The 16,854-nt window shown below is 47.4% G+C and overlaps 1 protein-coding gene across 1 annotated transcript; it reads left to right on the forward strand.

The window, feature by feature from the left end:
• Nucleotides 1-2,872: 2,872 nt before the first annotated feature.
• Nucleotides 2,873-6,469, forward strand: LOC122931211 (ankyrin repeat domain-containing protein SOWAHC-like). Its single transcript, XM_044285240.1, is given in 2 exon segments — nucleotides 2,873-3,499; nucleotides 3,501-6,469. Coding segments are annotated over 2 exon segments (1,380 nt in total). The 5' UTR covers nucleotides 2,873-3,005; the 3' UTR covers nucleotides 4,387-6,469.
• The last annotated feature ends 10,385 nt before the right edge of the window (nucleotides 6,470-16,854 follow it).

Below are 16,854 nucleotides of genomic sequence, written 5' to 3' on the forward strand. Positions count from 1 at the left end.
TGCTAATGAGGCCCCAAGGTGCCCAGAGGGGCGTTTTTTTTCCTTCTCCGGTGCCCAGTGACGCCCCCCTGCAGTGCCCAAGAACGCCTCCTGATCCTCAAATAACCTCCCACAGCCCGGAAAACGGTTCAACCCCTCCCCACGTCATAGTCTACCTTCTAGAAATGCCCCGTCCTTCTTCCTGTCGGCGGCCAGAAAACTTGCGCAGGCGCAGTACCGCCTGCGCGATCATCAAGCTCCTGAGGGCAACAGCCTCAAAAGTCTCACTGGGCATGCGCTGAGCCCAGTGATGTAACCTGAGCGCTGTTGCCCTGAGGAGGTTGATGATCGTGCAGGCGCAGGCCGCAGGCGGTACTGCGCCTGCGCGAGTTTTCTGGCCGCCGACAGGAAGGACGGGGTTCCGTGATCCGTTTCCGTGTGTCTTCCTTTATTTTTGGAGGACCACCAGACATAAAGGAATGTAAAAAAAAAGTATAAGACAGGTTTGCCATGCAAATGATAGGAATAAAACGGACGCGGATGACAATCTTGTGTGCCTCCGCGTTTTTAAGCGGTCCCATTGACTTTTCCGTGGAAATAATAGGACAGGTTATATTTTTTTGACGGACTAGAACCATGGATCACGGATGGCAAACGGTGCACTATCCGCATTTTCAACGGCTCCATAGAAATGAATGGGTCCGCACCTGAAACGCTAAAATCGGCGGAACGGACGCGGAAGCAAACAACGGTCGTGTGCATGAGGCCATAGAGTGGGGAGATTTATCAAAACTGGTGCAAAGGAAAACTAGCTAAGTTGCCCATAGCAACCAATCAGATTCCACCTTTCATTTTCTTCAGAGCTCCTTTAGTAACTTCCCTCCCCTCTGTCCAGTTCTGGAGACTCCCACCTATAAAAAGATACAGATATAATGGAACAGGTGCAAAAATGGTGGAGGGTCTGAAGCATAAAATATTCGAGGACAAACTAAAAGAACTTATGGGGTCATTTATCAAACTGGTGTAAAGTAGAACTGCCTTAGTTGCCCATAGCAACAAATCAGATTCCACCTTTTATTTTCCAATGGAGCTGTTAAAAATGAAAGGTGGAATCTGATTGGTTGTTATGGGCAACTAAGCCAGTTCTACTTTACACCAGTTTGATAAATAATCTGTATAGCCTTGAGGAAAGAAGGGAAAAGAGGGGGCAACATGATCAAAACCTTTAATTATTTTAAAAGTATAAATAAGGTTCTGGAGGAAAGCGTTTTTAAATAACAAACAAAAAAATACAAGAACAAAGCGGCACATTGGAAAATTAGTTGGGAGGGGGGGGGGGGGACCAGTACCACGAAATGTAACTCAAAAAAGGTAGTTGAGTCTTGGAACAAACAGATTTTGGTTCGAAAATTTAGGAAATGTAGAGCAGGTGATTTTTACACATGCCAGGGATAACCACGTCTATCTGAGATAAATAAGGACAGATGGATCACAGGGTCGTCTTCTGTGGATCAGGGGGTCGTCTTCTGTGGATCAGGGGGTCTTCTTCTGTGGATCAGGGGGTCTTCTTCTGTGGATCAGGAGGTCTTCTATGTTGGTATGTCTATAGGAGGAAACGGAGTACACCTGCAAAAAGGGAGACCATCCATACTCCAGGTTGTCCTTACTTGAATTTGAATGTGGCAACCCTAGTACCAACCACTGATCCACCATACCCATTTATCCCAGGGGCTGAAGCGGGGGGGGGGGACACTTCCAATTGGTTGGATGACTGGGACAGAATTGTGCTGCAATAAATGACCCTCATTTTAGTGGAACACCCCCTTCCCTGCGAAGCTGCACCCCAAATTGCATCAACTTTTGGCTCACTTTATGACAATGTCTCGTCACGATGTGGGTCATTGTGTTCCTAAAAAACGGCATCGGCTAGTTACTTATTTACGTGCTCGTGTCCAATCTGTGGAAGGAAAATCTTAGGCTACTTTCACACTAGCATTTTTTGTGAATCCGTCATGAATCTGCAAAAACGCTTCCATTACAATAATACAACCGGATGCATCCGTCATGAACGGATCCAGTTGTATTATGTCTTCTATAGCCATGATGGGTCCGTTTTCAACACCATTGAAAGTCAATGGGGGACGAATCCGTTTTCTATTGTGCCAGAGATAATGGATCCATCCCCATTGACTTACATTGTGTGTCAGGACGGATCCGTCTTTCTCCAGATCTCAATAGCGGAAAGGGAAAACGCGAGTGTGAAAGTAGCCTTAGACAGAAGTATTCAGGACAGCTCAGTGTTTTCCCACTGTGATTAATTCATTTTTGCGCATTTTGGGCACGTTCTATCCACCAATAGACCAAAGTAGAGCAAGTTCCCGCATTTTTACAGTGGACCTAAAGTCCATGGAAATTCGCATGTGGATCCGTGTGCTGTCCGTGGAGAAGCCCTACGAAGCCTTCTATACATTGGGTGTGATATTGGGACAGGTGGATGTAGCAGAGCTGGATTTACATTGCCATAACCCTAGGGGACATTTCAGTTGGTCAGTACTAGAATAAAAGAAGCTTTTTCCTCACAGACCGGCTACAGGAACGGAATAAAGCAGCTTTACCTGCCCTCCTCCACACTCAGCCCCGCTACCTCTATCTATCACTACAGCTGCCTCTATTGTCCGCCGCGTGTCACTATTCCACACCGCTTTGTCTGCGAGGTAATGTAGCTCAGCGCTTGCACGGTTCAGATTGAGCCACTTGCGCACGCCGCCGGGGGGAGTCTCCCGAATGGCTCCTTAGGATCATACACAGCCGATTGGCCATGTGCAGGAACACTCCCCTTTTCTCACGCTCTGAATGAGGTGGTACAGTCCGCTCTGGGTACCAGGCGGGAATGCGCCGCTGGCAGCTGCCAGTGGCTCTGAAGAGGTTGCTAGGAGAGAGCTGACATTACCACCCCCGCCGAGCCTCCCAGGAGGGAGGAGCCGCAGTGACATGTCTCCCGACACCTGTCCGGGCAGCGGTCAGTCATGAGCGACATAAGCCGAGATTCGGTCATCTCCTTCTTGAGGGAGAAGGGCGGCCGTGTCCCCAACCAGCAGTTGGTGGAGCATTTCCGGCCGCTGCTGACCGCTGCGCCTCCCGGAGAGGCCCGGGCCGCTAACCGACAGCTCTTCAAGGATATCGTGAATGAGGTGGCGAGCGTGCGGGCGGAGGGCGAGGTGAAGTACGTGTGTCTGCGGAAAAAGTACCGGAGAGCGGGGGAGTCCGGCGAGGACCCAGCAGCCGGAGCACGGCAGCCAGAACCGGGCGGCAGCCCGATCTCCGCACACAGCCCGGATTCCAGCAGCGGGGAGGACGCGAGCAGCACACCGGAGCCCAGCGATGAGCCGCCGGAAGAGCATCCTCCGGACTCCGGGGAGGAGGCGGGAGATGGTTCACCGGGGTATGACGCACCTCCCATCATCTCCGTGACCGAGGAGCCGGAGGACGAGAGCCAGGCAGCCAAGCGCCCCCCAGGAACTGCCCGATGTCTCCCTCCTGAGCGGGAGGACTCCGCGGAACAGCCGCAGGGGCGTCCGGGACCCGGTGTCCCCACAGCTGCGCCGGGGAGGACTGCTGCTCCGGGCCGGGCTCCGGGACTCTGACAGCTCGTCCCTGCACAGCTCCTCGTCCGTGTCCGGGAATGAGGAGGACGAGGCGGGCTCGGTGGCGCTGGAGCCCTTGGAGCACGCCTGGATGCTGAGCTCGTGCCGGGCGCGCTGGGACTCCCTGCAGGAGCTGCTGCTCGCCGAGCCCGGCCTCATCACCCGCCGGGACTTCATCACCGGCTTCTCCTGCCTGCACTGGGCGGCCAAGCACGGGCAGCACGAGCTCCTGGCAACGCTGCTCACCCACGCTCGCCAGCACCGGGTGCCTGTCAACATCAACGCCCGGGCGTCCGGGGGCTACACCGCCCTGCACCTGGCCGCTATGCACGGCCACCTGGACGTCATCAAGCTGCTGGTCGGGGCGTACGATGCGGAGCTGGACATCAGAGACTACAGCGGGCGGAAAGCCTGGCAGTACCTGAGCCCGGACACGGCCCGCGATGTGCAGGCGCTGGTGGGAGCGGTACCGGCTGCGGCCGAGGAGGACGAGGGGAGCTCGGGAGCGGGCCGCTGGCGGCTCTCCCGGGTGCTGCCCTCCCAGCTCATTGTGCACCGGCTGTCACAGCTGCCCGAGGACGAGCTGGACGGTGGGGGGCGCCACAGAGGGGACATCAGCAGGAAGGGCTCCGGGAGACCGCGGCTCAATAAGATCAGGTTCAGGACGCAGATCATCCACAGTAACCTGTCCGCCCGAGACCCCGAGGACGAGATGTTCAAGAGCCCCATGAGACACCGGCCCAAGTCCAATGTGTTCGGCTGACGCTGCCCCACTGTGACTGGACTATGTATGAGGCGGCCTCAGGACTATACACATACAGGCGGCCTCGTGCAACCAGATCTCGGCTTTTATTTTTCCAGCGCAGCTTTGAAAATGATAGGTGTGATTTCATTGGTTGCTATGGGTAACTGCTGAACAGTGTGTATGCATTCCTTACTAGCCTAGACGGGTAAAGTGAAAGCTGCAGTCTGATTGGCTGCTATAGAGTTTGTATTTTTACTAATTTTATATACAAATATGTTGCACATTTTTTGAAGCTAACAAATAGTTGTACTACAGTGGTGGTGAGGTGGAAGGGTGTTTGATAGAACTGTAATATTTGGTACAGGAGGCCGCCTGTCTTTTATAACTTATGGGTGGTCCAGTGCTTCATGTAAAATAAGGCACCAAGGGGGAGATTTATCAAAGCTGGTGTCAAGGAAAACTTTAGCAACCAATCAGATTCCACCTTTCATTTTCCAAAGGAACTCTGATAAATGACAGGTGGAATCTGATTGGTTGCTATGGGCGACTAAGCCAGCTCTACTTTACACCAGTTTGATAGATGACCCCATACATTTCTATTTTTGTACCTCACCTGCCCCCGTGATACACATTGCACAGATAGCACTTTCTGTAAATGTAACGTCCCATAAGCTGAGAACTGAATGGCGGTCATGTCAGGCCCGGGTGAGGTGGGGTGTCATGTCTGCCAAGTTTGGATCCAGCAGGGAAGAAAGGTATAGAAGCAGGCGGACATGTTGCAGTTTATAGTGAAGGCCCTTATCATCGGATCTTCTGTGGATTCGGCTGCGGGGAAGGGAATCGCTTACCTTGCCTGCCTGAGGATTATTTGGTGCTCGTGTCTGTGTTTCAGTATACTTGACGTCACAATGTCACAAACCAGTGCGACACAGTACCAGGTAGCATGACTGGGAGGCGGTAGGATGAACTTAAAAGGGTTTGTCAAGTTTTAAACGTATATATCTGGTCCTCATAGATGGGGACTAAGAGAATGATCGGTGGTGGTCCAACTTCTCGCAAAGCTGGGGTCCTGTGCCAACCCTCCGAGTACAGTGATCACATGTGCGCTGCTGCTCTATTTATCTCTGGGACTGTGGAGGAGAAGCGGCGTACACAGTATGGCCCCATAAAGATGAATGCAGCAGCATTGCACATGACACAGGACCTTCCCCTGATCGGTGGAGGTCCCAATGGTTGGACCCCCACCAATCAGACTCGTATCCACAAAACTTGGCAAACCCCTTTAATGATGTACACTAGCATATCGATATTTGTATTAGCGATTGCCTATACGGTCGCTGCAAGTGATATAATAGCAGTTACAGACCTTGTTGAGCCGCCTGTTTAATGTGGTCACTTGTCGGCCATTGCTCCTAAATTTCTGCTTCAGGAACACACAAATCTATTACTTTATTGTAATGATGTTATTCCTCTTTCTGTTAAGTGGATAAAAAAAATGTAACTTTTTCACACAAAGTCCACGATGGATAAGCCCATTTCCTTGAATAGAAGGGATTCTGGGTGCAGATTTTTCAGCGAAAAATAATCATTAAACTGCACATGGTCTAAAGCTTTGATTTATACCTCTCTTCCCTTGTTGGATCCACCCCCCAACCATTGAGGGCGGCAGAGACATTGCACGGTAACCAGATGTGTGACCCTGGCTGAGGCTGAGTTCACCGTCGGCTTTGTTTTCTTTTTAAGGAGAGGAGAGACGTCCAGATTTACTTTGTAAAGTGATATACTTCTCCCTGTGACCAGTTCACGTGAAAGCCTATGTATAGCCTACATCTAACAACTGCACAACACTTGCAAGTAGTCTTGATTGAAAATATCCTACCATACTGTGTATACAGTTCCTGTGTCTCCATGGTTACAGACTACAAACAGAACCTGAGTAGTCAGATCCTGCAATACTCAGTTCCATGTACTTTTTGATAAAATTGGTGTTTGAGATTTATCAAGGCCTGGTGTTTCCGTATTCCAGTCTTGATTTCCCCCCCCCCCCCCCCCCCTGCAGATGTCTCAATAAATTTGGAGTATCTCTGGCCCTGGTGCGCCAGAAACACTAATCTACAGGTAGTCTTGAGCTATAGCTTAAACGGAACCTGTCACCTAAAAAACGCCTCCCAAACTACCAGCATTACATTAAAGTAGCCAGCAGTATTTTTCTAAAGATACTTTTCTTCCTCTGGTCAGATGCACCAAAATCTTGAAAAACAAACTTTAATCCCCTGTCTGCGCTATGTAACAGCAGAGTTTGAAGTCAAGGGGGTAGCGGCCTCCTCGCTTCAAGTCAGAATAACCACGCCCCCTTTCCCAGAACCTTCGCTTTTGATTGACAGCCGATAGCTTTCGGCTGTTCAGCAAAGCCGGCCGATTGTGAGTGCGCGTCAGACATTCACGTGCGCGACTGTCAATCAGAGGTAAAGGGGCTGGGAAAGGGGGTGTGGTTATCTTGACTTGAAGCGAGGAGGCCGCTGCCCCCTTGACTTCAAACTCTGCTGTTACATAGCACGTACAGGGGAATAAAGTTAATTTTTCAAGATTTTGGTGCATCGGGCCAGAGGAAGAAAAGGATCTTTAGGAACATACTGCTGGCTACTTTAAGGTAATGCTGGCGGTTTGGGAGGCGTTTTTTAGGTGACAGGTTCCCTTTAAGCCAGTTTCTGGCGCAAGTTATAATAAATCAGGTGCGCTGAGAGAGGCCGCGCCTTCTCCTGTGAAGCCACACTCCTTTCTCATCACTTTAGAAAAGTTTTGAGAACTTGAAAAAGTCACAAATTATGGCGTGCAGCGCAATTTGTGACTTGAAGTCACAGTAGTAACTTGAAGACCATGATAAATGCTCCTCACTGAATTTTAACAGTAAAGGGTGTTTACTTGGCTTGAACCAAAATCCTTATGAAAACCACAGCAAGCCTGCATCCCATTGTTTTCCGTGGGAATCTGCATCGCTGTTTATATGGCCGCAGATTATTATGCAATCCACGTCAAGAAGGTGCATGTCTGTACTTGACACGGTTTCCACGTGCCTGCCACGGCAGGTGTCTGTGAGCAGATTACCCTCATTGAATGGGGCTCATCTGTGGTGTAATCAGTGTTGTGACAAACTACCAATAAGTGGCGGAAATCGGAGGCATATTTTGCATCAAATACCCGCCCAATTTTTCGGACGTGTATTTTACGGTGTGAACATGTATCAGACAGGTGTTACGGCTACGGGACAAGACTTCACAGGGTTTGCTTGTAGTGTTAGGGTACAACCGCGTGGCCAGGTTTCTTGATGCCGTTTTGAAAGTCAAAACCAGGAGTGAATTCAAATTTGGCTTCTAAAACTGCATGCAGAACCCCTACCATGTGGTCATACCTCTACTGCGGAGACACAGATCGTCCTAGGTTTGTAGGCATTTATTATGTCAGATGCATTAGAGTGATGATATGATAACGATACTGAAACACTAATGGGCACTATGCTGCAGGCTGGTGAAACGCGTAGCACCTTGTAGTAGGCGCCATGTTCATGGACAGTTAACTGGGGTCGGCCTCCTATTGTCTGTGCTGTCACATTCGCAGGTACTTGTGAACTGTTAACACTTTGCTTTCCATTGTTACTTTTGTGAGAAGCATCGATGCCTGATTTGCACTATGGTCCTCCCATCTCTATTAACTAAACACTCTCTGATCAACAATGAGATCCTGTCTTGTTTTTTCGGCCACCATGTTGATTCTGTGTGTGAGCGAAATCTTTCCCACATTTTCTTCCTAGCGGGAGCGCAGCTGATGAATGAGATCTTTGTGTTCAGTGTGTTTCACAGACTTGAATACCAGCGCACTAAGCGAAGCGTTAACCTCTGCAGCGCAGAAGATCCCTGGGAGGTAGTGCGGGATGAAGCAGATCAGCTCTGCCCAGTGATGGAGGGGTTAACGTCCCGGTACTTCTTTAATTTAATCTAATGACTGCGTGGAATAATGTACCTGATCACTCCACATTCTCCCAGACGTTCCGATGTTGCTATGTGAACAAGTCCTTTATCTCTCCTGCCGGAATCCAGGAAACAATACTGCCCCTACTTTGTGGTATTTATTGTGTGAGCTCTATGGAAGTAATGGGCGCTCAGAACATCCATCTTTTCAGGGTCGGGACAGATTAGCAGCATGATGATCAATGCAATGAGTGCAAAGAATTAAAGTGTCCTCCTTTTATCTGCAAATCCAACAGCAGAATACAGGATCTTCCTCTGCAATTCCACCCTAGGTCCATGGGCACCAAGCCACGAGCTCTTTTTCACATTAGCGTTTTTTGCAGATCCGTCATGGATGCATTCCACCCCAGGTCCATGGGCACCAAGCCACGAGCTCTTTTTCACATTAGCTTTTTTTGCGGATCCGTCATGCATCTGCAAAAACGGTTCCGTTACAATAATACAACCGCATGCATCCATCATGAACGAATCCGGTTGTATTATGTCTTCTATAGCCACGACGGGTCCACCTTGAACACCATTGAAAGTCAATGGGGGACGGATCCGTTTTCTATTGTGTCAGAGAAAACGGATCCTTCCCCGTTGACTTACATTGTGTGCCAGGACGGATCTGTTTGGTTCTGCTTCGTCAGGCAGCGTTTTAGTGTTCGCTGGGGGCAGCAAAAAAATAAAAAAATTCCTACGCTATGGGGGACATTATTTTAGCCGGGGGCCTACATAGGGGCATTATTAAAGCTGAGGGCACTATAAAAAAAAATATTTACACCGTGGGAGACATTATTTTAGCTGGGGGCAGGAAAAATAAAAAAATTCCTACACTATGGGGGACATTATTTTAGCTGGGGGCATACTATCCCGTGGGTGTTCTCAGAAGGGTGGGTCTAGAAATAACTGCCAATCAAATTCGTTTTTAACAGACATAAAAAACTGACATTAAAAACAGACACACGGCCAGTAAATGGATGCACACGCACTGATGCAACATAGCCATGAAAATCTGACAGTGTGTCCGTTTTTAACAGACTTTTTTTTCACTGTCGTGTGCATGTAGCCTTAGGCTACTTTCACACAGTCCATATTTGATCAGTATTTTTAAGCCAAAACCAGGTGTTGGCCTGGAACACCGCAGAGGCACAAATCTTTCCATTATACTTTTTGTCTGTAGGTTCCACTCCTGGTTTTGGTTTGATGCAAAATACTGACCATAGGAAAACGGTATGTTCAGATGCATGTCGAGAAAGCATGATCGGGGGAGCAGAAATCAGAGGCTTGTCCTTAAATTTTGCAGTGGAGTTGTAGTCTGAATGCTACAGATCTGTCCATGGACTGCCCCAGTCAACCTCCCTTCTTGACATGGTTTTGAATTCCGCATTGAAAAAATGAGATGACATTTTGGTGCAGTATATGTGCCAAAATCTGCATGGAAAAAAGGCTGTGTAAACATCCTTTAAATAAAAAGGGTCCTTTTTGACCATTGTAGCCAAGCAGAGATAAGCTTGTCTGTAGTGTTATAGAAAAATGCCATACGGCCTTTTGGTACTATGAGTAACAAGGCCGCTTCTCTCAGACCGCGTTCATACGCGATGATCGTATATAGCTATTTATTGAACTTCCATAGAAACATTTCATGATCATATGCTGCCTGAGCAGAAGAACACGTTTTACATTTTTATGGCATGCAGTATTCTTGCTGGAAGGAAGAACACACCTTAATAAACGGTTACATTCGCGGTGAGTCACTCATTCCCCGCATAGTACACAGGTATGGCTCATTGTGTTCTGCCGAGTTGACATCTGGAAGCTGCGAGCATATGATCATGGCCACAGCCAAACAGGATATGTCTGAATTTGCACCTGCATTATGATTTATATATTCCATGGAAGTCCATGTTCTTTGGCCTTCCTTTTCTAATATTGGAATAAATATTGTTGCGTTAGTGATTTACAAGGAATCTGTCATCAGGTTCAGCCTGTCCACACCACAGCAGAATAATTTCCCGACAGGGTCCCTCATGACTGCGGCATTTCAGAGGAAACATTGTTTTATTAATGAGCAGGGCAAAGGGTGTACTATGTGGCATCTTCTTGCCCTCCTTGGCTTATCAAGTCTATCCATGTTTGCTTATAGGGAGCAACCTGTCAATCAAGCAGCGCAGGGAAAAGCCATTCGGTGGACTCCTCATTCCATTCCCCACTTGTCTTTAAACTATGGGGGAGATTTATCAAACTGGTGTAAAGTAGAACTGGCTTAGTTGCCCATAGCAACCAATCAGATTCCATCTTTCATTTTCCAAAGGAACTGTGAAAAATGAAAGGTGGAATCCGATTGGTTGCTATGGGCTACTAAGCCAGTTCTACTTCACACCAGTTTGATAAATCTCTTCCTATGTTTTCTCTGAAACATAGCACTCTGTCATGATATACTGTGTCAGGATTTCATGATGCCAGGTGCGGCTTGGGAACCTAAAGGGGTTATTAATAGCTGTAACCCCCCCCCCCCCCCCACCCTCCACACACAAGGCCTGGGCCCCTCATACAAACAATACTTACCTGGTCCCTGACGCCTGTGTGCTCCTGGATCCTTCCACAGCCATTGCTGCATCTCCCCATTGTGTAGATCACAACATCCGGCGACGGGGGGTGCAACCAATAGCAGGCCGCAATTGTGACCCGCTCCCCAGCTCACACGTTCTGTCCTCCTCTGACAATCATCTCTAATTATGATACAGAGGTGACACAAGGGGGCAGGTCACCATCACGGCCTGCTATTGGCTGCACCACCTGTCGCCGGATGTTGGGATCTGCACAAAAGTGGCCCTTATGTTGTAGGTGGGCACAGATTGATAGAAGATGGGGCAACACAAATAAGTGAGGTCAGCAATACCATAGTGCTCACCGGGAAATTTCCCAGTAGGGTCTATGGCCCCTGCATGATGCCCGTGAACCTGATGACTGGTTCCAACTAAAAGGGTTCTACCAAGATTGCCACTTATCTGCAGGATAGGTGATAAATGTCTGATTGGTGGAGTTCTGATCACACGAATAGGGGCACCGTCTCTCCTTTTAAATGAAATGTCAGTTGTACATGCACACCATCGCCCCATTGAAAGTCTTTGAGACCGCCGAAAATTCCGTAAAACTTTGCTTGGCTATCTTTGCCAGTCCCATAGAGATTGAATGGAGTAGAAGCATGCATGCTTGACCCCGGCTTCATGCACACAGAAGTCAGAACTCTCATTCTCATGACCATGAGCGTCCCAGCAGTCAGACCCTCAACGGTTAGACACATCACCTATCCTGTAGAGAGGTGATAAGTATCAATCTTGGTACAACCCATTTAACGTTTATTAGTCAAGGCTGTAATGTGTTCTGTTTTTAACACAAATGAGCCAGATCATAGCTTTGTTTTGCTATTTTTTTGTACTTTTATATCTTTTTATGGAAACAAGGTGAGAATTGTATATCTGCTAAGTAAAGATCCTGCTACTGTCTGGAGCCTTGGAAAAACTCTGCTATATACAGGAATGGGCAAATACCTCAGCATTCAGTAATATTTACATAACTACACATGTACACTGCCTGTCCCCAAAAAAAAGTCGTCACCCAAAAAATATATTATCTAATATTTCATAAGACCGCCTTTAGCTTTGATTACGGCACGCATTCGCTGTGGCATTGTTTCGATAAGCTTCTGCAATGTCACAAGATTTATTTCCATCCAGTGCTGCATTCATTTTTCACCAAGATCTTGCCTTGATGATGGTACAGTCTGACTGCTGCGCGTTACAGTCGCTTGACTTTCTGGAAGTGCGCGTTACAGTGAAGGATGGTGTATTACACACCACGGGCTTTTGCAGGCCCACAGCGACTAACTTGCTGCTTCACCAGACTAGTTTTCATCCGCCGTCGGTGAAGAGAGCCGTCCCATACGGACAATTCGTCCGTTTGAGGAGGATCAACGACACTGACGCCGGATTTCACAGGCAGGCAGAAGAGCTCAGCAACCGGCTTTTGGATCGGGGCTACCTGCCGAGAGTAGTCTCAGCAGACCTATGCAGGGCAGCTGCACTCGATCGAGATGCATTGCTGGCTGAGAGAGACAGAAGCATTGAACAACCCCGTTTCACCTTTGCATTTAAATATAGCCCCGCTGCGGACATCATCAAGCGGGTTCTAAATGAAAACTGGGATCTTTTGAAAGGGGATCCCGCTTTGAGCAACCTCTCCAGCCAGCGACCAATGGTCACATTTAGAAAGTGCACAACCCTTAAAAGATAATTTGGTGAATAGTGTACTCCACAAACCACAGGTGGAGACTTGGCTTACGAGTAAAAAATCTAAAGGAAACTATAAGTGCGGACATTGCTCCCTTTGTGCATTAAATGTGTGCAGTAAGTGGTTACAAATAGGAGGAGTTAAACACGTGGTACGGGATTTTATAACGTGTCGTACACCCTATGTTGTTTACGTTTTATTTTGTCCATGTAAGAGATTTTATATTGGCAAAACAATTCGCCCACTTTTCGAGCAAATAAGAGAACATGTCAATTCTATCCGTTCAGGCAAGGGATGCCCCCGCTTGATTGAGTATATCAGGGCCGCGCACGGCGGCCGCCAGCGTTGTCTTCCTTTTGCAGGAGTGGAACAGGTTCGACCCATCCCTAGGGGAGGGGATCGACACCGGCTGCTCCTGCAGAGGGAAGCAAGGTGGATTCTACTCACTAGAGCCACTGGAGCAGCGGGGCTGAATGACAGGAATGACATGTCCGTATTCCTTTAAGAGATGAAGTGAGACAACTTTATATGTTGCATAAATTAGTAATGTCACTATACAGCGACATGCAGTATATGAATATGTCCGTATGACTATGAAGGCTGATTTTACCTTTGGTACTGATTTGTATGTAATTCTTTTTCTAAAAAAATTAGCATATCATGAAAAGGTTCTCTAAACGAGCTATCAACCTAATCATCTGAATCAACTAATTAACTCTAAACACCTGCAAAAGATTCCTGAGGCTTTTAAAAACTCCCAGCCTGGTTCATTACTCAAAACCGCAATCATGGGTAAGACTGCCGACCTGACTGCTGTCCAGAAGGCAATCATTGACACCCTCAAGCAAGAGGGTAAGACACAGAAAGAAATTTCTGAACGAATAGGCTGTTCCCAGAGTGCTGTATCAAGGCACCTCAGTGGGAAGTCTGTGGGAAGGAAAAAGTGGGGCAGAAAACGCTGCACAACGAGAAGAGGTGACCGGACCCTGAGGAAGATTGTGGAGAAGGACCGATTCCAGACCTTGGGGGACCTGCGGAAGCAGTGGACTGAGTCTGGAGTAGAAACATCCAGAGCCACTGTGTACAGGCGTGTGCAGGAAATGGGCTACAGGTGCCGCATTCCCCAGGTCAAGCCACTTTTGAACCAGAAACAGCGGCAGAAGCGCCTGACCTGGGCTACAGAGAAGCAGCACTGGACTGTTGCTCAGTGGTCCAAAGTACTTTTTTCGGATGAAAGCAAATTTTGCATGTCATTCGGAAATCAAGGTGCCAGAGTCTGGAGGAAGACTGGGGAGAGGGAAATGCCAAAATGCCTGAAGTCCAGTGTCAAGTACCCACAGTCAGTGATGGTCTGGGGTGCCATGTCAGCTGCTGGTGTTGGTCCACTGTGTTTTATCAAGGGCAGGGTCAATGCAGCTAGCTATCAGGAGATTTTGGAGCACTTCATGCTTCCCTCTGCTGAAAAGCTTTATGGAGATGAAGATTTCATTTTTCAGCACGACCTGGCACCTGCTCACAGTGCCAAAACCACTGGTAAATGGTTTACTGACCATGGTATTACTGTGCTCAATTGGCCTGCCAACTCTCCTGACCTGAACCCAATAGAGAATCTGTGGGATATTGGGAAGAGAAAGTTGAGAGACGCAAGACCCAACACTCTGGATGAGCTTAAGGCCGCTATCGAAGCATCCTGGGCCTCCATAACACCTCAGCAGTGCCACAGGCTGATTGCCTCCATGCCACGCCGCATTGAAGCAGTCATTCCTGCAAAAGGATTCCCGACCAAGTATTGAGTGCATAACTGAACATAATTATTTGAAGGTTGACTTTTTGTATTAAAAACACTTTTCTTTTATTGGTCGGATGAAATATGCTAATTTTTTTAGATAGGAAATTTGGGTTTTCATGAGCTGTATGCCAAAATCATCAATATTAAAACAATAAAAGGCTTGAACTACCTCAGTTGGTGTGTAATGAATCTAAAATATATGAAAGTCTAATGTTTATCAGTACATTACAGAAAATAATGAACTTTATCACAATATGCTAATTTTTTTAGAAGGACCTGTATATAGTTAGGCCCAGACAGGAAAGAGAGAGTGCAGTATAGTCCAGGAGGCTAGTTAGTGCAGTCTAGCCTGCCTGAGTTTCCTGAGCAAAGAAGCTCAGAAGCTGCCATCCAGGGGAAGAGTTTGCCTCCTGAGTAACCAAGTACCTATAAAGGTACAGAGCAGAGACAAGTTTATTCCAGCCAAACAGAGAGCTGAAGGGGACATATACCAGAGGAAGGTTTTCCCTACCCAAGGATAAAGCCAGCAATAGGGCATACGGGCCTTGGAGTAACCCAGACAGGACCTGAGGAAAAGTGCAGCCTGATCTATAAGTGTTTATGCCCTCTGAGTATCTTGCAAAGACTTTGCCTGCCATTTTATATAAAGCCTGCCTGTATTTAACCTTTTTACATATGGAACCAACTAAAGACTGTAAATTAGTTGAACTGTTTCAGTAAAAGAAAGTTCTTGTTTACTGCAACTTGTGTTCCTCAATTATTACTACAATAAATCGGTGTTTCACCGTTACCGGCACTGGCGTCACGAACTTAAAGGGATCTTGCCACCGGCACATTTGCACATTAAAAACCTGCAACACCCAGGGCACCTCACCTACCACCCGGCCTGGTCACTATACACAGAGAGTGCCCCAGAGGATCCATGTGCCAGCCTCTCCATCACTGCTGTACGCTTGCCCAGGGTATATGAAAAACTGAGTACCAGAAACACCCTTGGTTAGTGACCTCACCATCGCTCACCCTGCAGGGTTGCGTACTGCAGTTACACCTTTGTGTGGCTTTAAAAGTCCTTAGGGTATTACGGGTTCTGCAAATAAAGCTTTGTCTAATAGTATACTGTAAAATTTACAATTTCCATCACTTTGCTCTGCAATTCACTCTCTCCTACCACTCGCACCATTCCTATTTTGATGGAGTATGATGAAATTTCATCCATAGTGACATCACAAATAAAGAGTATGAAGAAGACAGCTGGAGACAGAAATCTGTAAGCCAAGGGACTCTGTGCGCCGGTCTGGTATGTAAACACTTTTTACATGGAGCTTTGGTTTTCCATATAAACAGATACAAATGTGTATTCTTCAGATGTGGACTGAGAACTTAAAGTGGATCTTGAAAAAAAACTAAAAGTGGCCCCATGTTGTAAGCAGGAAGGTGAGGCTAGAAATGCCAAATACTAAGTGCCATAGGTTAGCACAATATACTGCCTCAGCAGAACTATATACCATAGTACAGCACAATATACTGCCTCAGCAGAACTATATACCATAGTACAGCACAATATACTGCCTCAGCAGAACTAAATACCATAGTACAGTGCAATATACTGCCTCGGCAGAACTATATACCATACTACAGCGCAATATACTGCCTCAGCAAAACCAAAAACCATAGTGCAGCACAAATTATTACCCTAGCAGAACCAAATACCAGTGCAGCGCAAAATGCTGCCTACAAGAAGAAAATGCCACAGTGCAGCACAATGGATACCCAGTCAGAACCAAATGCCACAGTGCAGTACAAAATACTAAACCAGCAGAACCAAATAACACAGTGAAGCACAAAATGCTGAATCAGCAGAACCAAATACCACAGTGCAGCACAAAATATCTCCCTAGAAGCTTCCCCTCTGTGGTGGACAACTCCAGCTCACACGTTTTGTCCTCCTCTGCCAGTCATCTCTAATTAAGATATAGAGGCGAGACGCAGGCCACAGCACCAAGCCAGCCCTACCTTCAGCATGTAGCCTTGTCATGCAGGAGAGTGCAGTACTATATACCTATTACATCCAGTAATGTCTCCTCTGATGTACATGTTGCCCCCTTTCCTCATGATGACTTCTTCCAGCCATGTCTCATACTCCTAATCTTTTCATCATCCTCCCCACTTTCTTAACATCCCATTCTGGTGCCCCAACAGTGTCATCCTTGTGCCACTGCAATACTGTGCTGCTGTGCTCCCCAAAAAACATACTGCTTAAAAAATAGTGCCCCCTGTAATAATAATGCCCCCTAAAATATCACTAGTAACACAAATGCCCACTATAGTTTCCCCAATAATAATAATGCAACCTATAATGCCCTCAGTAATAATACTGCCCATATAGTACCTCCAGCA

Source organism: Bufo gargarizans, chromosome 3 (genome assembly GCF_014858855.1).
Source record: "Bufo gargarizans isolate SCDJY-AF-19 chromosome 3, ASM1485885v1, whole genome shotgun sequence".
Classification (NCBI taxonomy): domain Eukaryota; kingdom Metazoa; phylum Chordata; class Amphibia; order Anura; family Bufonidae; genus Bufo; species Bufo gargarizans.